General features: G+C 50.1%; 2 protein-coding genes across 2 annotated transcripts in view; one reads left to right on the forward strand and one right to left on the reverse strand.

Annotated features, from left to right (window-relative positions):
- Acot11 (acyl-CoA thioesterase 11) overlaps window positions 1-4567 on the forward strand; it is a 39077-nt gene extending 34510 nt beyond the window's left edge. The window contains exons 11-16 of the mRNA XM_069987121.1: window positions 529-595; window positions 921-1004; window positions 1995-2128; window positions 2792-2923; window positions 3476-3602; window positions 4411-4567. Coding sequence (XP_069843222.1) covers window positions 529-595; window positions 921-1004; window positions 1995-2128; window positions 2792-2923; window positions 3476-3602; window positions 4411-4566 — 700 coding nt within the window. The 3' untranslated portion in view covers window position 4567. The remainder of the gene's footprint in view (window positions 1-528; window positions 596-920; window positions 1005-1994; window positions 2129-2791; window positions 2924-3475; window positions 3603-4410) is intronic.
- Window positions 4568-4603: 36 nt separating this feature from the next.
- On the reverse strand, window positions 4604-15517 carry Fam151a (family with sequence similarity 151 member A). Its single transcript, XM_069987122.1, has 8 exons — window positions 15322-15517; window positions 13770-13916; window positions 10731-10883; window positions 9530-9689; window positions 6994-7218; window positions 6441-6580; window positions 5732-5872; window positions 4604-5381 (listed from the first exon to the last, which is right to left on the reverse strand). The coding sequence occupies exons 1-8, from the start codon at window positions 15422-15424 to the stop codon at window positions 4708-4710; spliced, it is 1743 nt and encodes a 580-aa protein (XP_069843223.1). The 5' UTR covers window positions 15425-15517; the 3' UTR covers window positions 4604-4707.
- Between the last annotated feature and the right edge of the window lie 4374 nt (window positions 15518-19891).

The raw sequence follows: 19891 nt of genomic DNA on the forward strand, positions 1-19891 counted from the left end.
GAACAAGAACCACATGCATAGCCAGACACCCACTAGTGGCTCACACCTGCACTGGCGACTCTTATCTCCACTTAACCATCAGAAAGCTGGAAGTGGAGCCACAGCTCATAGTGTCAATCTTGAGTAAAAAAAACTGAGGGACAGCACCTAGGCTCTGAGTACAAATTCCCATACTGGAATGCGCGCGCGTGCGCACCCCCCCCCACACTTCTGGAGCATTTGCCATATACTATGCACTGTGCTCCACACGGGGACACTGAGACACAGGCGTACTCCATTAGCAATGGAGTAGAGCTGGAGCCTCGGTCCCACGCTGCCTCGCTGGCTGGTCTGCTCTCAGCTGCCTCAGGTGCTGTCTAAGGTCACATGTTGTGGCTGCTATTTTCTGGGTTCCGTGTGTCCACACTTCTCCACAAGGCAGGAGTCCCCACCCTGCTGGGTCTGGGCACTGGCTGGTGGTAAAGCGCGTGGACAGCACTGTCACTGTCCTTCCAAGAGGCCCACGCTGTTATCTTTCCTTCCTCCCAGGAAGTACATTGTGTCCTGTAAGCAGGCGGAGGTGCCTCTCTCTGTCCCCTGGGACCCAAGCAACCAGGTAAATCCCCAGTGTCCCAGGGGTGCAGGGAGGCCCTTTACCTCCCCTACTGGCCTGAGCGGGCTGGGAGGGGACCTGAAGGGAATGGACCACCGGGAATCTTCTATGTTGCCTGATGTTGCCCCCATTCACAAAGGGCTTGCCTGTGTCCCAATTAGCAGGAAGTGGAGTGACTTTTCCAGGGTTACATGGAGGGACTGGACCTCCTCTCCTAAAGTCCAGGGTCTTGCTACAGCACCTGCCCCTTCAGGGTCCAATTTTCCCTGCACTAATATGGCTGGAGTCTGGAGCAATGGGTAACTTTCTGTCTCTGTGCTCTTCCTAGGTCTACCTGAGCTACAACAACGTGTCCTCACTCAAGATGCTTGTGGCTAAGGACAACTGGGTTCTGTCCTCGGAGAGTGGTCAGGTAACTGACTGTCCACCCATCTTAACTCTCCTTTCTTAGTGTCCAAAAGTGGTCAGTGGCGAGTAACAGGGCTCTCTTGGACCTCTTGTGTAGGGAAGTGTTTCTTTTTTTCCTCCCTCCCTCCCTCCCTCCCTCCCTCTCTCTTTCTCTTCCTTCCTTCCTTCCTTCCTTCCTTCCTTCCTTCCTTCCTTCCTTCCTTCCTTCCTCCCTCCCTCCCTCCCTCCCTCCCTCCCTCCCTCCCTCCCTCCCTTCCTTCCTTCCTTCCTTCCTTCCTTCCTTCCTTCCTTCCGTCCTCTTTCATTCTCTCTCTCTCTCTGTCTCTCTCTCTTTCTAGTGGTACTGGGGTGTGAACTCAGAGCCTAGATTTTGAAGATGGAGTCTAATGAACTTTTTTGCCCAAGCTGGCTTGGAACTGTGATCCTCTAGATTTTAACCTTCTGAACCTAGGATTACAGGCATGAGTCACTGATGTCTGGCTGAGAAGCCCCAAGCTTTCCCATTCCCATTCTCACCCAACCTTGGTCTACTGCTCTCTTTGCAGCTGCTTTCTCCTTAACCTCTGCCCCGGCTATATAGACAACCACAGGTTGGGGCTCTGCCACTTAAAAAAATTATCCTATGTTAGTTGTATAAGGAAGGATTTCGCCATGAGAGTTCCACACATGCAAGCAATATATCATAGTCAGTCTCCTCCCCTGTCACACTGGGCTCTGCCACTCCTGTCAGTGCCTTTCTACAAGTCACTTCACCTAGGGGTTGGAGGCGGAGGCTCTGAAGCGCCATTGTACTGTGGCCTCAGTCACTGTCCTTTAAAGCACTTCATGTTCATTTGTGAATCCTCTCCCAGAACCACTTGTGCAGGGATACGGCTGAGGGTCAGAGAGGTTCATCACGTGTCCTCCAGCCTTGTCCACCAGCATCTTACAGTAGCTTACCTCAGTGTAGTCTAGAAAGGGGCATAGGAATGAGGCCTCCCTCTGTCCCTTGCAGGTCTGTCTGTACACCCTGGAGGAGGATAAGTTCTTCTCCTTCCACATGGAGATGGTGGTGCAGGTAGATGCAGCCCAGGCTTTCATACTGCTCTCTGACCTGCGAAGGAGGCCAGAGTGGGACAAGCACTACCGGTAAGGGCCTGGTGGGGGCGCTGTCAGAGCGTAGCAAGGCCTGGCCAGGGATGGGGGGGCAGGATTGGGGGTTGGAACGGGGGTGATGGAGATCTCCTGTTGAGCATATCCCATCGTGCTCTGAGCCTGCTGGCCTTCAGTGGGCTTGCACTTAAAGTGAGCAGAAGCTGTGTGTTAGGTTGTGTGTTCTGTTTTTTTTTTTTTGCTTTTGTGTGCTTCTATGCATATGCGTTTTCTTGTGTGCATGCCTCAATATGTATATGTCTGTGTGTGCCTTTGTGTGTGCATGTGGAGGTTCCTATGTATGCATGCATGGTGATGTATACCTCTGTTTGCATTTGCTTAGATGTGCACCTTTGTTTACCTCTGTGTTTATATAGTTTCTTGTGTGCAAACTCATGCATGTGCCTGTGTGCCTTTGTGTTTATGTACATGCATATGTGTGCCTCTGTGTGCTGTGTGTTTGCTTGTGTGACTGCCTTTGTATGCCTTCATGTATGTGTCCACTGTGGCTAGGCCTGGCTGCCCCCTGTGATCTGCACAGGGGGTGAAGTGCCCAGCACCTAAGCTTTTCAAGGAGGCTACAGCACCCAGGGGATCCCTACAGGCCAGCCCTCCCCCAGACTGTGGGGCTCCCAGTCCTGAGCTCCAGCTTCTCCACAGGAATGTGGAGCTGGTGCAGCAGGTGGATGAGGACGACGCCATCTACCACGTCATCAGCCCTGCTCTCGGTGGGGACACCAAGCCCCGGGACTTTGTGATCCTGGCCTCACGGCGGAAGCCCTGTGACAATGGGTATGTGCCTACCCTCTGTGGGGTGCAAAAGGTGGCCAGATGGGGAGGCCTCACCTCTCTCCTCAGGGAGGGTACATCAGCTTGGAGTCACAGCTGTTTCCCATGGTATGAGGCCCCAACCTCACCAGCCTGCTGGGCTGCCATGGTTCCACTGTGGGTAAAGTGGGAGATGAATGCATTTCCTGTGTAGTCCCTTGTGTGCTAAAGCAAGGCTGCCTCGCTCAAGGTCCCATGCGGTCACCCTTGTCTTCTGAAAGCCTGTCATTGCAGAGGCTGCCAGCTCTGCCCTAGGTTGGATAGCCAGGCCACAGGAACCAGCAAATTCCCAAAGCACACAGTCCTTCCTTGCATGTTCATGGTGGAGGGGCTTTTCCAGAAAACCCACAAGAGACAGTGGTTCCTGGTGAGCCAGTGCTACTGACCTGCAGGTGCCTCTTTTCAGCCTGGTCCTGAGCCAGGCATCAAGGCTTTGAGAGGTGCCAGGGAGGGGAGCAGGGCCTCAGCTCCTTCTGTGGCCAATCCCCACATCCTTCTCATTTTGCTGCCACCCAGAGACCCCTATGTCATTGCACTGAGGTCAGTCACACTGCCCACACATCGGGAGACTCCAGAGTACCAGCGTGGGGAGACGCTCTGCTCCGGCTTCTGCCTCTGGCGTGAGGGGGACCAGTTGACTAAGGTGAGTCCCCATGTTGGGCTGGAGTTTCAGACCCGGTGCTCCATCCTCCTCCTCCTCCTCCTCCTCCCAGCCTGGGAAAAACTAGGAGTGTCAGGGGTAAACAAAAGGGGTGTTGTAATTCAGAGACCCTGATAGGGGCTTTCAGAAAACTCATGGCCTGGGTTCTGATATAAAAAACGGCATATCATATACTTGTTGGCTCTGTGTCTAGGGAAGATTTGTCTCTGAGGACCCATAAAAGCCCATAGCCAATGACTGAAAATGCAGGAGAAACTGGCACAAGTGGCTGCTGAACCCATAATCCCAGCTACTCAGGAGGCTGAGATCTGAGGAAGTAGAGATGTCCTGCACACACACAATGGTTTCCCCCAGAGCATTCCTAACATGATTTTTCAGAAGTAGCCTAAAAATGTGCGCGTAAAACCGGTCCACCATTGGACTAAAGCCTCTGACAGCCCCCTGGAATGTTCCAGGCAGGGCCTCTGACAAGTAGCACACCCTAACATTCCAATCAGAGATAGGTGGTCACATGGCAGTGGGCTCAGCCAGGGTTGTCATGTGCAGAATAAGCCCTAAACCTATGTCTAAGGTGGCTGGGTGGCACCTTGATTTTAAAAAGATTTTGTGCTAGGCTCTAAAGACTCTGTTCCTACCCTCCAGGGCCTAGTGTTAGTGTGTGGTGACAGAGCAGCTAAGATTTTAGCACTTAAGATTTTGGGGATTTATAACTGATTTCCAGGACCTCATGCTTGGGGCTCCCTTATGTCCTCCCACCCCATTTTTCTGAGTGATGTTTCCTGGCTTGCAGGTATCCTACTATAGCCAGGCCATCCCTGGACTTCTCAACTATGTGACCACCAACGTGGCTGGCCTCTCCTCAGAATTCTACACCACTTTCAAGGCTTGCGAGCATTTTCTCTTGGACAATCGTAATGACCTGGCCCCCAGCCTCCAGACCCTCTAGGTACTTACTCCATTGGCCCCAAGGACTCAGTGTGTAGAAAAAAAAAAAGCAGAGGTATTTATTTGTCCTGCCTCCCCACCTTTCTGAGGGAGCCTTGACCCTTGCAGAGGTCAGCTGGCTCAGCACTGGTCAGCTGGAAGATCAGTTCCTGCCCAAGTCTGCCAGCAAGTCTTTGCGGTACTCCTGGGGTAGTATATAGTAGATTCGGGTTTTGTCCACGGCCCTGGCTGCCAGCAACCCTGCCCGCACAGCTGCATAGCTGCTCCCAGCAAAGCTAGCCTGCAGTGTGACTGTGGCCCTGGGAGAGGATGCCAGCAGCCTGGCCACAACTCCCTCTGGGCTCTGGCTCAGTGCACTGGCCTGCAACTGGAAGGACACAGGTTGCCTGAGTCCCTTACACAGCTCCAGCATATCAGTGATCAGCTGCTCTCTGTAGCCACTTCCCAGTACCTCCGCAGGCCAGCCTGGTGCCAAGGTCACATGGGGAAAAACCTCAGCCACAGCTGTGACCAACTCTTGACCAATCACATGACCAGGAGCCACAAAACTTCCATGTGAGATTGTAGCACCTAGCCACACAGGCCGAGACAGGTGGCCAAGGGTGGAGAGGTGTGCCAGGATGGTCAGGGATGGCCAGAGGGCTGCAGGATCCACTATGTGCACATGGATGCCCCAGCGTCCAGGGCGTGTGGCCAACTGTAGCAGGCACAACTCCAGGGTCAGAGCAGTGCCACCTGGGACAAGCACAGTGGGCACGGGGTCTCTGGCTGTAGTTTTCTGGAGGCTGACGTCCAGCAGGATCATGCCTTCTCTATCTGAAAGAGGCAGTAGGTCCAGGTTACCATAGGATGCCAAAGTCTCTTGTAAAAGGGGCAGCAGGGGACAGAGGGGAGGGTCAAGGAAGAGCTATTGTCAGCTCAGCAGAATCTGTTGATCTGGGCTTGGGTTCTAGGTGCTCTGCCTGCTAGCTGTCAGATTGGCATGCGCTGCCAGCTCAGCTCTTAACCCTTATGTCTCTGCTCTGTACCTTGTGCCCTGTGCCTGCTCCTTGAGGAGCGCCATGCTCTTGACACACTGCCTGTCTTTGTACCTAATGTGTGGATGGGCACGGGCTGATGTTGCCATGCACAGGACAGTCCGGAGCTCCCGGGCTGTGGGCACTCACCAGGGATGCTAATTGTTGTTCCTCTACTGCTGTGAACTTCTGGAACCATCCACTCCACATTCAGACCATCACCCCCTGGAAGCTGGAGAAGAGGGACCAAGCTGCTGCCTGTGTAATAGGTCCGCTTCCGAGTGTCATTCACTATGGGACCCAAAATCGACCAGATGAAGTGGCTGCCATTCAGGGAGCACCTTCTGTATACCTGACAGCTACTGCATTCCCCTCCAAGCTTACCTAGCAACCCACTGACTAGCCTTCACCTCCACCTTCGCTAGCTAGAGAGAAGTGATTAGCTGCAGAGTTGCTGGGATTAGAACTGAATGGCCCCCAAGCTGGTATCCATGCCCTGCTCCCTTAGGTGACTGCCAGAGTCAGGGATATGACCTCTGACATGGCTTGACTGCAGTCTGTCCTGGGATCAGGGTCGAGGGGACAGGGGCTTGCCTAGAAACACCTGATCATTGATTTGTGGGCAGAGAGGGTGTACTGTACAACAGTGGTGTGGCCCACAGAGGAACCATGCTAGTATGGAAAGTGTATGAGGTTTGGAATCTTCATTCAGTAATGGCTCTGAGCCTCCTGGCTTCATGGATTTGTGAATCTTAGAGAATTAACATCCCAAGCGGTGGACATAACTCTCCTCCAGTGCCTACCCCTAAGGCTTCCCTGTTCAGAATCCAGCCCACATTTCCCTTCCCAGGCTCCTTACAGGCCATCTGCTTGAACTGGGACAAGACTGGCTCGAACAGGTCATAGTAGACTTGGTGGGCAGCGCTGTTGTCCCGGATGTAGAGAAGATCGTCCACTGACACAGGGTCCTGGCTGCCCTGCCACAGTGTCAGGGAGTACCTAGATCCAGAGAGTTGGCTCAGTCCTTGCCTGGGATTAGTAGGACCCCCACTCCTGTGCCTAGAGGTGGATGCCTGCTGGGCCAGGGGTAGAGCACCTGCACCTTCCCTCCAGCTCCCCACCAGCCCTCCTCCCTGAAAGCAGAGGTCTGGGAGGAAAGAGGTACCCACTTACAGTGCCTATTTCTGAATTACCAGTTGTAGCCCTCCCCCTACCTTCCCATCCCCATCCTATAGTGAGCAGTCAATCACCAGGGATATATAAGCCAAAGGCAGGGCATTGGTGATACGCATCAGCAGGTTGGACCAGATGGAGCTGAGGACTATACTGGCGATGATCTTTTGGGATCTCTCCAAGCCTGGTAATGAATTGGATCCAGTGGGGGTAGTGACAAGAGTTTGTGGGGTTCTCACCTGTCAGATTGGCCAAGTAGCCAGCTGAAGTAAGGCCAGGCAGCCCGGACCATGACGGCTCGCAGAGGGAAGGTGATCTTCTGAGGTACATCTCCCACCAGTGCCTGCATCTTCTCCACCATAGCTTGAGTGTAGGTGTTGTTTGGTGACTGTGGCACGTAGAGAGTGGTCCAGCCCAGCGACAGGGTGGCCTCAGGATACTTCTCCTGAACCAGTGCCAGGAACCTGCCAAGAATCAGAGCCTCCTTCTGTCTTTCAGAGCCACACTGTCCCCTTCCTTTCTTGAGTTCTCAAGAGCTAGGAAGCAGTAGGGCCTATTGAATCTGTGATCTAAGGACAGTGAGAGGGTTTGCTCATAGTCCCAACCAAAAAGGCATGCACTTCGGAGTCATGGAGGCCTGAGTTCATGTCCTGATTCCTATTGAGCAAATCCTTCAGTACAGGGCTTAGGAGACTGGATCATAGACCCAAGGTTTACAGATTTGGGCTCTGCTAGATGTGTCTCTGAAGTTATTTTACTTGAATTTTTCTGATGAAAAATTTAAAAGGCAAAGAATGTTGTCCCTTTTAATTCTCCCACGTGAGTAAAATCAGTACTAAAAGAAAAGGAGCCATTATTTATCTTGGGCCATCAAGTACATTTCTTTTTTTTTTTTTTTTTTTTTGTCAGTTGTGGGGCTTGAACTCTGGGCCTGGGCGCTGTCCCTCAGCTCTTCAGCTCAAAGCGAGCACTCTACCACTTGAGCTACAGCACCACTTCCGGTTTTGTGGTAGTTTATTGGAGATAGGAGTCTCACGGTCTCTCCTGCCCGGGCTAGCTTTGAACCGCGATCCTCAGATCTCAGCCTCCTGAGTAGCTAGGATTACAGGCGTGAGCCACCAGTGTCCGGCTTCAAGTACATTTCTTAACAGCTGCTTTCCAAATACATTTCAGAAGCACAATAAATACTGGATGGACAAATAAATAGGCTGGATAGAGGCAGAAAATGGAGGATAAAGAGCATGTAGGTTAAGATGAATGTTGTAGTGCATGCCTGTAATTCCAACACTCAGGAGTGTCCATTCAAGAGGATCCTGACTACAAAGTGACACCTTATCTTAAAACCAAAACAAACAAACAAACAAAAGGCTAGCTCAATTATGGAGTTCTTGCCTTATGTGTGAAACCCTGGATCTTATCCCAAGTACCCTACCCCCAGATAAAAAGGCAAGTTCCTGTCATTTAAAATGAATAGCATAGAGCATAGGGAAAGGGTGACATTGTCCAAAAAGAAATGTACTCATTACCTGATGTATGTAACTGTAACCCCTTTGAACATCACCTTTATAGTAACAATTTAAAAAAATTAAAAAACAAGATGAACACAGTTCCTGTTTCATTTTCATTGTAAAAGTTAAATGGTGTTCTGTATATAAAGTATTTGAAAGTGTGTCTGACAGACATAACATTCAACAAAATGTAACTTACATGATTGTAAGCTCTCACATCTGAAAAAGAGGAAAATGCACCCCTAACTTGGCAGTGCTGCATAGGGATCAAATCAACAGTATCTTCTCTACATGTGGAGCCCATGAGGCTGGTGTGTGGGAGGGCTATGCTGAGCAGTGCTGGGCCTTCAGGAGGGCTGGGAGGGAGCCAGAGTTCTTTCTAGACTTTTCTAGTGAGCCAAATCCTGTGCTTGCTACTGAGGGAACAGAGGTCTTGGGCCTGTGACAGCCCAACAAAATCAGGGCTGCGCTAGGAAGTGTGTGTGTGTGTGTGTGTGTGTGTGTGTGTGTGCGCGCGTGCGTGCGTGCGTGTAGGGAGAGGGGAGAGAGAGAGAGAGAGAGAGAGAGAGAGAGAGAGAGAGAGAGAGAGAGAGAGAGAGGGAGGGAGGGAGGGAGGGAGGGAGGGAGGGAGGGAGGGAGAGCGCTCAGAGGAAGTCCTTCAGTAACCTGGGATGTCAGGGATGGTTCTGAAGGTAACTTGTCTGGGAGAAGGCTCATCAGAAAGGAAAGGGAAAGAGCTGGAGGCTTGGCTCCAAAAATAGCTCTTAGCCAGGTGTTGGTAGCTCACGCCTGTAATCTTAGCTACTCAGGAGGCTGAGATCTGAGGATCTTTGTTCAAAGCCAGCCCAAGCAGGAAAGTTCGTGAGTCTCTTATCTCCAGTAAACCACCAGAAAACCGAAAGTGGAGCTGTGGCTTAAGTGGTAGAGCTCTAGTCTTGAGCTGAAGAGTTCGGGGACAATACCTAGGCCCAGAGTTCAAGTCCCACGACCAACAGAAAAAAAAGAAATAGAGCGTTTCCTAGTATGCCATGTTCTAGGTTCAAATCCCAGTATATGAGAGAGTGAGAGTGAGAGAGAGAGAGAGAGAGAGAGAGAGAGAGAGAGAGAGAGAGAGAGAGAGAGAGAGGGAGAGAGAGAGAGAGAGAGAGAGAGAGCTCAAAGGCCTTCAAGGCTAAGGGCTTCAGGTGACATAACATGGTAGGACTGGAAACAAACTTGACAAGGTCTCCTGGGGTTAGATATTGACAGGAGAAGCATGGACACTCACTGTGTGGCATTGATCTCAATGGAGATGGGCACGTTGGGGCCTTTCAGAATGTCTGCATTGATCCACACGGGCCTCCGGACTCTGCCAGCTTCTGTCAGCTGCCGCAAGAGGTCCAGGGAGGGGCCCACAGCTTTGATGCTCTTGAAGTCCAATTTGATGCCTGTGGGGAAAGGGTCAAAGGCTTGGGAACTGGGAGACATGACTCCTCTCCAGGGGTGTGTGTGTGTGTGTGTGTGTGTGTGTGTGTGTGTGTGTGTGTGTGTGTGTGTGCGCGCGTGTGCGTGTGTGTGTGTGTGTGTGTGTGTGTGTGTGTGTGTGTGTGTGTGTGTGTGTGTGTGTGTGTGTGTGTGATGAGGATCAGGGGAAAGTAGGAAGACAGATTCTGGCAGGGTATGAAGGATGGGTTTCCAAAACAGGCAGAGCTGACCCAGAGTAGAGTTTCATCTCTAGAACAGTAAGTACCATCCATGAGGTAGAAACACAGACAGCTAAAGAAAGGGGCTTCAATCCATGCCCAGAGCAGATGGAGAGAACCTTGATCCACCAGAACCTGTAAGAGAAGCTCACCCAGCCTCTAGGAAGGGGTGTTTGCACAGAGAAAGGACCTAGTATGATGAATGTCATCTAGGGCTAAGAAAAGGCTGGGAAGTTAAAGAAAAATGAAAGCTAGGCCAAGACACTGGGGAGCTATGGAGGGTGGAAGTAGGAGAGGGTTATGACAACATTGGTCTTTTGGAATGACCACTTATGTGTCAATGAAGGCAAGACCAGAAGGGCCAAATCCGGGGAACAGCCAGTGAAAGAGGTCCAAGAGCAAGGTAACATGGTGGGGGGTCAAGTTGGCAGATATACAGCAGCTGGGTGGCTGCTATGGAGGGAGTGTTAGGGGCAAGGCCTAGATTCTGCAGGACGTGGAGGGGAGAGTTGGGATTTGAACATGCAGTAGTATCTAGTTGTGTTTTCCAGGAAGGACACCCTGATTCCATTCTGCACAGTTTTACTCTGCACTGCTATGTCTCCTCACCTGGGTCCCCTTTGACCTCCCCATCGCACCTCGTCCTCCCTGGGCCTGGGCATAAGGACCATTGGGAGAAAGTTGAAGTGAACTGCATGAGGTGGAAACAGTCTTTGCTTCCTTGTGGAGGAGTCTCTGCGTGAGGAGCAGGGGTTGGGGAGCTGGGAGGGGATAGAGGGCTCTTACTTTTCTGAGAAGAGGCCAGAACAGTCTCCAGCCAATTCTGTACTGTGTTGTCACTGTAGACGGCTGGGGGGTGGGCCATGATTGGTACCCCTGTCTCGTTGACAGTGTTGAGCCCTTCCACAGTGACATCAGCTTCCAAGGCCATGGCATCACCTGTTGAAGAAGCAGAACTCAGTGCTGCAAAAGACTACAACTTCCCACAAAGATATTACACATTTGTTACAGACCACTGGAAAAATACAGAAAAGCAGGAAGATTAAAAAAAATATTTCACCTAGGCGGGTGCAGGTGGCTTACACCTGTAATCCTAGCTACTCAGGAGGCTGAGATCTGAGGATTGTGGTTCAAAGCCAGCCAGGGCAGGAAAGACCTTGAGACTCTTATCTCCAATAAACCACCAGAAAACCGGAAGTAGTGCTGTAGCTCAAGTGGTAGAGCGCTAGCCTTGAGCTGAAGAGCTGAGGAACAGCGCCCAGGCCCAGAGTTCAAGCCTCATGACTGAAGGAAAAAAAAAAAAAATCACCTACATTTTCTTTCTTTCTTTTTTTTTTTTTTTTTTGGCTCCAGTCATGGGGCCTGAACTCTGGGCCTGGGCACTGTCCCTCAGCTCTTCAGCTCAAGGCTAGCACTCTACCACTTGAGCCACAGCTCCACTTTTGGCTTTTTTCTTTTTGCTTATGTGGTGTTGAGGAATCGAACCCAGGGTCTCTGGCATGCAAGGCGAGCCCTCTACCACTGAGCCACCTTCCCAGCCCATCATCTACATTTTCAACAGTTTATATTTTGATGATTTTTTTTTTGTCTAGACATAGGTTTTAAATAGCATGACACTGCTCTGAGTTTGTAATTCTTTATTTTTTTTTTGGGGGGGGGGGTCCGGCTTTTTTCTTTTTGCTTATGTGGTGCTGAGGAATCAAACCCAGGGCCTCAGGCATGCAAGGCAAGCGCTCTACCACTGAGCCACCTTCCCAGCCCTGAGTTTGTAATTCTTATGTGCCTGGAATTTGAACTCCGGACCTAGGTGCTATCCCTAGGTGTTTTGTTTTTGTTTTTTTGTTTTTTTTTTGTTTCCTCAAGGCTAGCACTCTTAACCATGTGAGCCATAACTCAACTTTTTGGTGGTTAATTTGAGATAAGACTTTCTTGGCCTGGCTAGCTTTGAATTGCCACCTTCAGATCTTGGCCTCCTGAATATCTGGGAATGTAGGTGTGAGACACTGGTGTACAGCTCTTGAGTTTATAATTTATGTTTCAGCATAGTAAACTTTTTTTCACATTATTCCATACATCTCATTAAAACAAAAAGGCTGGGCTGGGAATGTGGCTTAGTGGTAGAGTGCTTGCCTAGCATGCACGAAGCCCTGGATTCCTCAGCACCACATAAACAAACAAACAAAAAAAGCTATAAGGGGTGCTGTGGCTCAAATGGTAGAGCACTAGCCTTGAGCAAAAGAGCTCAGGGACAGTGCCCAGGCCCTGAATTCAAGTCCCATGTCCAAAAAAAGAAAAACTAAAAGGCTGAAAATACCTGCTGCAGGGTGCTGAGTGACTACAATGAACTTGGTTAACCCACATCCCAGGGACCTTTTGATTGTTTCTAGGTAACAATGATGCCTAGGTTGTTTTCTAATTCTTTCTGATTTGATGATTTCTTGTTCCTTAATTGTGGAATTTGAGTTAAGCCAACACTAGACCATTTTAAAGCCTCTATTATGAAGTTTCTAAGAAGTTATTTCTGCAGCCAGAATCTAGGTTCTTCCTACCTCCTCCCTTTCCTGCCTCCTCCTGCCATTCTAACACCAGACAACTTGAAGCCAGATCCAGCCATGTGGTTTGGGATTTTGTAAGGCATAGAGAAGTCAGATCCAAAGAAGAAGGGGGCACCTGACAGATAAAAGGGCAGCTGAGGTTCCGCATGGTACTGGGGCCGTTCTGGTCCAGGAGAGGTGGTAGTATGTTAGGAAGAAACGGGAGGATCAATGTCTCAGCACCACCAGTGCTGCTAGCTTGCTCTGCCAACAGCATCAACATCACCTGGAAACTTATCATGACAATTCTCTGTCCTATCTCAGAGCAGCTGAACCAGGAACTCTGGGGATGGGACCAGTGCCCTTTATCTACAGTTTGGGGACCATTCCCTGCATCTCTGTGGTTTAAACAGACCAGCAAGCTTCCCAACTGTCTGGAAGGAAAAGCTGTTTCTCTATTAACCACAGGCCTAAGCACAGGTCAGGGCCAACACCTTGGGGCTCCTGTGTGACCCTCTTTCCTTTCAGACAGTAAGTCCCCTAGCTTTTCTGAATCCCTGTTTTTGTCTATAAAATGCTGTCCACGAAGCAGGTTACACAGTTGTCCCTACAGACCCACTATCCTATGTGGATTTTTGTGCAGTCTTAGAGTTTGAACTCAGGACCTGGGCACTGTCCCTGAACCTTTTTGCTCAAGGCTTGTGCTCTCCTACTTAGACCATAGCTCCACTTCTGGTTTTCTGGTGGTTAGAAATCAGAGTCTCATGGACTTTCCTGCCTGGGCTGGCTTTGAATCACAATCCCCAGATCTCAGCCTCCTGCTGAGGCTAGATTACAGGTGTGAACCACAGTGCCTGGCATGTGTATGTGTGTGTGTGTGTGTGTGTGTGTGTTTTGTGGGGGAGAGTGGGGTCAAGAGAACATGGGGTAAGCTGTCCCAATGAGCTCCCTGCAAGTCTAAGCTGCTTTGGCATCTAGAGCTTATCCTAACCTGCAGTTCAGATCTCTGGTTTCCTTAGTCCCTGAGGGCAAAGGCCTCCTTAGCAGGGGAGGTCAGCACCTGACAGGCCAAGGGTGGGGTGGCTGGGAGCAAGTGTAGAGTATTGCTGACTTTGGAGTCAGTTGTAACTGTCCAAGTCCTGGGCTTGGCGATCAGAGACACAACTTGAGCAGGTCCTTTAGCCTGCAGCCCATTTCCTCCTGGTGGTGGCCAGGGTGTCAGCCATGCCTCAGCTCCCCCTCCCTCTCCTTCACCCCCACCCCAGCCTGCCAATCCTGGCTCTGCACTTACTGCTTAGAGCAGCCTCCATCTCCTTCTTGCTGTTGGCTCTGTGGAACCAGGTGACCAGCAACCCGTCCCTGCGGTTGATGTAGCCCAAGCTTGCCAGGTAATCCAGCATGTCAGCATCGGGGCGGCAGACAGCATCTTCCTTACACCCTGGAAGGAATATCAGTGGGTTCATTAATGAGTTATTGCCCAGCCCAAGGATCCTTATTTCTCATCTCATCACCCTCCCTGGGCTACACTGGGTACCCAACACTCAGAGCCTCTGGGGGAATGAAAGGGAACTGTATGAGCTCCTGGGGGCTGGCCTAGGGTAGAGAAGGGGACACTTACAGGGGACTATGAAGGATGAGAATGCATTTGACAAGGATGGACTGAAGGATTCTGGACTGAAAGCACAGCATAACTGATGGCCGTGGGAAAGAGCAAAGCTGTCTAAAGGAGTGGCTAGACAATGACTCACACCTGAAATCCTAGCTGCTCTGGAAGCTGAGATCAGAGGATGTGGGTTTGAAGCCAGCCTGGGCAGGAAAATCCATGAGACTCTTCAGTTAGCCAACAAAAAAAATCAGAGATAGGGGCTGGGAATGTGGCTAAGTGGTAGAGTGCTTGCCTAGCATGCATGAAGCCCTGGGTTCGATTTCTCAATACCACATAAAGAAAAAAGCTGGAAGTGGGACTGTGGCTCAAGTGGTAGAGCACTAACCTTGAACAAAAGCTCAGGGACAGTGCTCAGGCCCTGAGTTCAAGCCCCAGAACTGGCAAAAAAAAATCAGATGGCACTGTATGTGGCTCAAGCAGTAGAGTGCTAGCCTTGAGTGGAAAAAGTTACGGGGGCAAAACCGGATGCTGGTGGTTTATGCCTATAATCCTTGCTACTCAGCAGACTGAGATAGGAGAATTGTGTTTCTAAACCATCCTGGGCAGGAAAGTCTGTAAGAGTCTCACATCTAGGTAACCACCAGAAATCCAGAAATAGAGCTGTGACTCAAAGTAGTGGAGAGCTAGCCTTGGGGATAGTGCCTAGGCTCTGTGTTCAAGCTCCATGACTGACAAAGCTATCTATGGGTTAGGGCCTAAGCACTGAAGTCAAGCCTCAGTACCAGCACACAAAAGTAGATTAACAACAAATAAGTAGCTATTGACAAATGGGATAGGGCAGGGTTGGAAGTGTGGGCAAAGAGGGTAGAGGAAATGCGTGGTGGTGGGAAGTCAGAGCCTCACGGCTGGGGATGGGCACAGGCAGGAGGCACTGGGAGGGTGGTAGATGCTTCAAGTCCCTAGGCAAGGAGGATGTCTATGGATCCATGGTATGGAGGAGGCCATGGGGTCAGCTCCCAAAGAAGGAAAGTACTTGGAACATGGGAGAGAGGTCTGAGCAAAAGGCTGAGATTTGGTGACCTTCAGCAACTGGTAAGGGGCTCACTCATTAGGGATGGGTGTCTATAGGTTTTGGGGTATGGAGGAGACAAAGAGCAGAGGATGGGGACAGGATCTTGGTTAGGTAAGGATGAGCAATGGACAAGCCAGTCAGAATGGCAAGAGGAGGAGCTCCTACCTGGAGAGATGCCTCGAAGCGTGAAGGTCAGGACCATTACAATGAGTGCTACCACCAGGGCTGCACTGACACTGGCCACAAGATTCCACTTCTTGCACGGCATGATGGTCTCTTTGAAGAATGTTCCCTTTCCCAAGTCTTCTCTGGGCTCCTTGTGGCTGGGATCCAGTGGGAAGTAGAAACTTACAACAAGACCTATCTCTCACTCAGCTTGGCCTGGCAGCTCTTGTATTTATGGGATGCTGTCTCAAAGAAGTTCCTGAAGTCCCTCCTCCCTCCCCCGCCCTAAACCTCTTGCCCTCACCCTTCCTACCTCTGAACAGGCCAAGCAGAAAATCCTGTCATTCCCCCAAATGACCTTTGAGCACAGCTAGAGTCAGTAGAAGGTGTTAAGACTTAAACCTCAACCCTGCAAGTCAACTTATTTGAGAGTAGAAGTTGAGGGACCTAGCTCAGCCCCCAATTTCCTGGGAGCAAGTATCTGGTCCTGGGGGGTAGGTGGTGGTGGGGCTTCACTTTGTCCCAGCATAAAAGGAAACTGCTGGACTGACTGGTCTCTAACGTCTCTCATTCTACTAAATCTATCTTCCCGCCCTGCCCTGGGGATCCAAGGGTTAGCGCCCTGGACAGATTAGATCTGCCCCAGGGACATAGATTTTCCTTCTATCTCAGTCTGATAGATTGGACAGGGATTAAACGGATAGCTTGACTTGCTGGCCTTGGTTACTACCGACAGTCCTTGGTGGGAACTGAGCTCCCTCTTTGTGCAAAGTGGATCCTGGGGGAAAGAGAGGCCTCAAAATGGGAAGTAAGTTAGGGACTTCCCCCTACTCCAGGAATCCTGAAGCTGAATAGACCTCAGAGCACCCGTGATGAAGGTGCTCAGGGCCTTGGGTTTAAAGAGGTTCACAGAGAAAGCCTGCAGAGCTTTGGTGATAGAGGAGCAAGTAAGTAAAGATGCGAGAGGAGTCAAGCTTCATTAGTAATAATGAGAAAATATATTTACTGATCCCCTATGATATCATTGCATTTATTTGTCAATCATACTCCCAGTGGTGCTAATAGGCACGTGATGCCGAAGAGGCCACTACTTACCCCAAGTCACTCCCGGGTCACATGCAAATACAGGTCCAGATGCTTGGTTTTATGGCGTGTGTTGGCCACCTCCTGTCCACATCCTTGACAATGGGATGTTGGGGGGGGGAGTTATAGTATTGAACAGATAAACAGGACAATCTCTTTTTGAAAGTTCAAAGTCTAGTGTTTTTTTGTTTATTTGTTTGTTTTGGTTGGTCCTGGGGCTTGAACTCTGGGCCTGGGTGCTGTCCCTCAGCTCTTCAGCTCAAGGCGAACACTCTACCACTTCAGCCACAGAGCCACTTCCAGTTTTCTGGTGGTTTATTGCAGATAAGAGTCTCATGGACTTTTCCTGCCCGGGCTGGCTTTGAACCACGATCCTCAGATCTCAGCCTCCTGAGTAGCTAGGATTCAGGCCTGAGCCACCAGTGCCCAGTTCAAAGCCTAGTTCTTACAGTACATGAGTGCCGTCCATGGACTACAAGCTCTCCATACTGCTCTTGGGTGGGAATTGTAGCTTACTTCATGTCCACCACACTTCTGAGGGAGGCATCATCAACTCCTCTTACAGCAAGGACCCGAGATCAGCAGCAACAAAGCTGAGGTGTAAATCCCCAGTTCCAGCTCAGCAGGCAGTGAGGGACCCATCCACTTTGAGAAGAATGTCCAGAAACGCCTGACCCAGCTCTGTGTTGGCAAGACGAACAGATAGCTCCTCACGCAGAGCGAGTTCTGAAGGGCTTTGAAGGACTTTGGTCCTGTCCGTTACCTCTTGTGCGATGCACATAACCAAATTACTGAGCACACACATAGTCTGCCATGTACTGTAGTAGGCTCTGCAGGTCTGTAGGAGAGGAGCCTGTGGAGACTGCTGGCATTTCAGCATTCAGAAGCGCCTGTCCCAGGGCTGGTGTTGCCGAAGGGGCTCCTGGCTGTACGGATATCAGGCTTAGAAAGGGGTGGTGGGCATGCAGTAGGGGCAGGATCAAGGAGCCAGGGATGTGGCTCACAGAGGAGAAGACTCAAACTCCTGAGGGTGAGAGGGAGCTCAGAAGAGGCACAGCCTGAGCTGCCTGAGGATCGTGGGCCTGGGGAGGGACATTCCAGGCCTAGCAAGCTGTCAAGGTTTTTGGAAATACTGCAGTGTGGTATACAGCTGAACAACCAGTGGAACACAGTGTGGAAGATGGGAGATGAGACTGTGGAGGCATACAGGACTGGGTTAGGTTGATAGAATTTGGCTTTGGCCTGGAGAGGAGATGGGCAGTACCTATGGGATGGTCAGGAGAGAGATGTGCTCAGGTCTGTACCTTGGGCTAGCACTCTACTACTTGAGTATACCTGGTTAGTCAATTGGCGCTAAGAGTCTCATAGACTCTCTCATGTTCCCGCCCAGGCTGGCTTCTAACCTTGATCCTCAGATCTCAGACCCCTGAATAACTAGGATTACAGATGTGAGCCTCCTGTGCCAGCTTGAGACTGATATTGGAAGTGTCTGGGGGAAAGCCAGGGCTCCCTAGCACCCAGGCATCTGGTTTTAGCACCACTCATCCCTGCCCCATAAAGTCACATCACGCCCCCCCTACTATGCGATCCAGAATAGCCAAAAGCCCTAGAAAGATGGACCTTTAGGCCCAGTTACTGGGCTGCCTTGATACTTCCCCCACTCCAATTCCTGCCCTTTGATATGTCACAGGGGAGAAGAAACTAGGGTGTTCAGGAGGCTCTGTGTTGCAGATGCGAAGCAGCTGTGAGGCAGCTGTGCCTAGATCTGCCCTAATGAAGAGCCCCAAGGCCCCAGGAGGCCCCATAACTGTGAGAGGCAGAGTGTTGTCCCTCCTCCCCAACCACTGTGGGCCCTCCTCCTCCCAGAGAAGCCCATTATAATGCAGGGAAATCCAACTTGAGTCCTTGCAGTTAGAAAAAGCATCTGGTTTTCCAGAATCCTGTATCTGAGCTTTTTTTTTTTTTTTTCCTCAAGGCTAGCACTCTACTACTTGAACCACAGAGCTACTTCTGGCTCTTTATAGTTTATTAGTGATAAAAGCCTCTCAGGGGCTAGAAGTGTGGCTTCATGGTAGAGTGCTTGTCTAGCAGGCATGAAGCCCTAAGTTTGATTCCTTTAGTATCACATAAACAGCAAAAGCCAGAAGTGGTGCTGTGGCTCTAGTGGTTGAGTGCTAGCCTTGAGCAAAAGCAGCTCAGGGACAGTGCCCAGGCCCTGAGTTCAAGCCCCCTGACTGGCAAAAACAAACAAACAAACAAACAAAGAGTCTTTCAGACTTTCCTGCCTGAACTGGATTTGAACCACTTCAGATCTCAGTTCCTGAAAAACTAGGATTGTAGACATGAGCCACTGTGCCCGGCAGCTTTTCTTTTCTTTCTTTCCTTTGTTTTGTAGGTTGTGAGTCTTGAACTCAGGGCTTGGGTGCTGGAGCTCTACCACTTGGAGCCATAGCTCCACTCCAGATTTTCTGCTGGTTAATTGGAGATAAGAATCTCATGGGACTTTTCTGCTGCGGCTGGCTTTGAACCATGATCTCAGTCTCCTGAGTAACTAGGATTACAGGCATGAACCATCAGCACCTGACTTTTTAAAAAATATGAAAATAATGATATTAATTTTAGACGTTGCTAACTGAAGTACAATGGTTAAAATGGCTAGAATAGATGTAATGACAGATGAAGCAGAAGGACTATGAGTTGGAGGCTACAGAGAGAGACTTTGAGTCAAAAAAGAACTGAAGGAAAAAAGGCTAGAATAACCCTGAACAATAGACACAGATGCATTTGTAACTTCCAAACAAATAGGAGGAGGAAGGAGGTAGAGGAGAAAGACAAATTTAGAAATTCAAAAGGAAGTAGGAGAGGGGCTGGGAAGGTGGCCCAGTGGTAGAGTGCTTGCCTTGCATGCATGAGGCCCTGGGTTCGATTCCTTAGCATCGCATAAGCAGAAAAAACCGGAAGTGGGACAGTGCCCAGGCCCAGAGTTCAGGCCCCACGACCGACAAAAAAAAAAAAAAAAAAGGAAGTAGGCGAAAAGACAGAACAAAGTACGGGAAAGGAGATGCTTTGGTACCACCCCTCCCTGTGCTAACAGTTCTAAACTCTGAACAAAATACAAAAATACAAAAAACCACTGCTCAAAGCCTCTAGACAGAGACTAAGAAATAAGAAGGAAGAAATTAGAGGAAGCCAACCTGTAGAAGAAGGAAGAGCTACCAGGTAAAAAATATATTACCTCTCACTAATATTGACCTAAATAAGTCAGAAGAGTGTGTGCTAGCTCTATGGTTCCATTCCCATTTAGTCCCTAAACAGGCCATCTGATGTATGATGGGGGAACTCAGGGTAGTGCTTTCCTGGGGGCAGTGACTGAGGGATGATGAAGGCGGCTTGGAGAGTCCTAGTAATTCTTTTTCTTTCTTTCTTTCTTTCTTTCTTTCTTTCTTTCTTTCTTTCTTTCTTTCTTTCTTTCTTTCTCTGTTTCATT

The sequence above is a fragment of the Dipodomys merriami genome, unplaced genomic scaffold (genome assembly GCF_024711535.1).
Source record: "Dipodomys merriami isolate MVZ:Mamm:240054 unplaced genomic scaffold, mDipMer1.0.p SCAF_34, whole genome shotgun sequence".
In the NCBI taxonomy this organism is placed as follows: domain Eukaryota; kingdom Metazoa; phylum Chordata; class Mammalia; order Rodentia; family Heteromyidae; genus Dipodomys; species Dipodomys merriami.

Bases quoted from the DNA above. Each gene is read 5' to 3' on its own strand.
- Fam151a (XM_069987122.1), bottom strand. From the start codon at position 15,424: ATGCCGTGCAAGAAGTGGAATCTTGTGGCCAGTGTCAGTGCAGCCCTG. The intron at 13,917-15,321 runs GTAGGAGCTCCT...TATTCCTTCCAG, and splicing joins GCTTCGAGGCATCTCTCCAG to GGTGTAAGGAAGATGCTGTC. The intron at 9,690-10,730 runs GTAAGAGCCCTC...CTTTCCCCACAG, and splicing joins TCTGGCCTCTTCTCAGAAAA to GCATCAAATTGGACTTCAAG.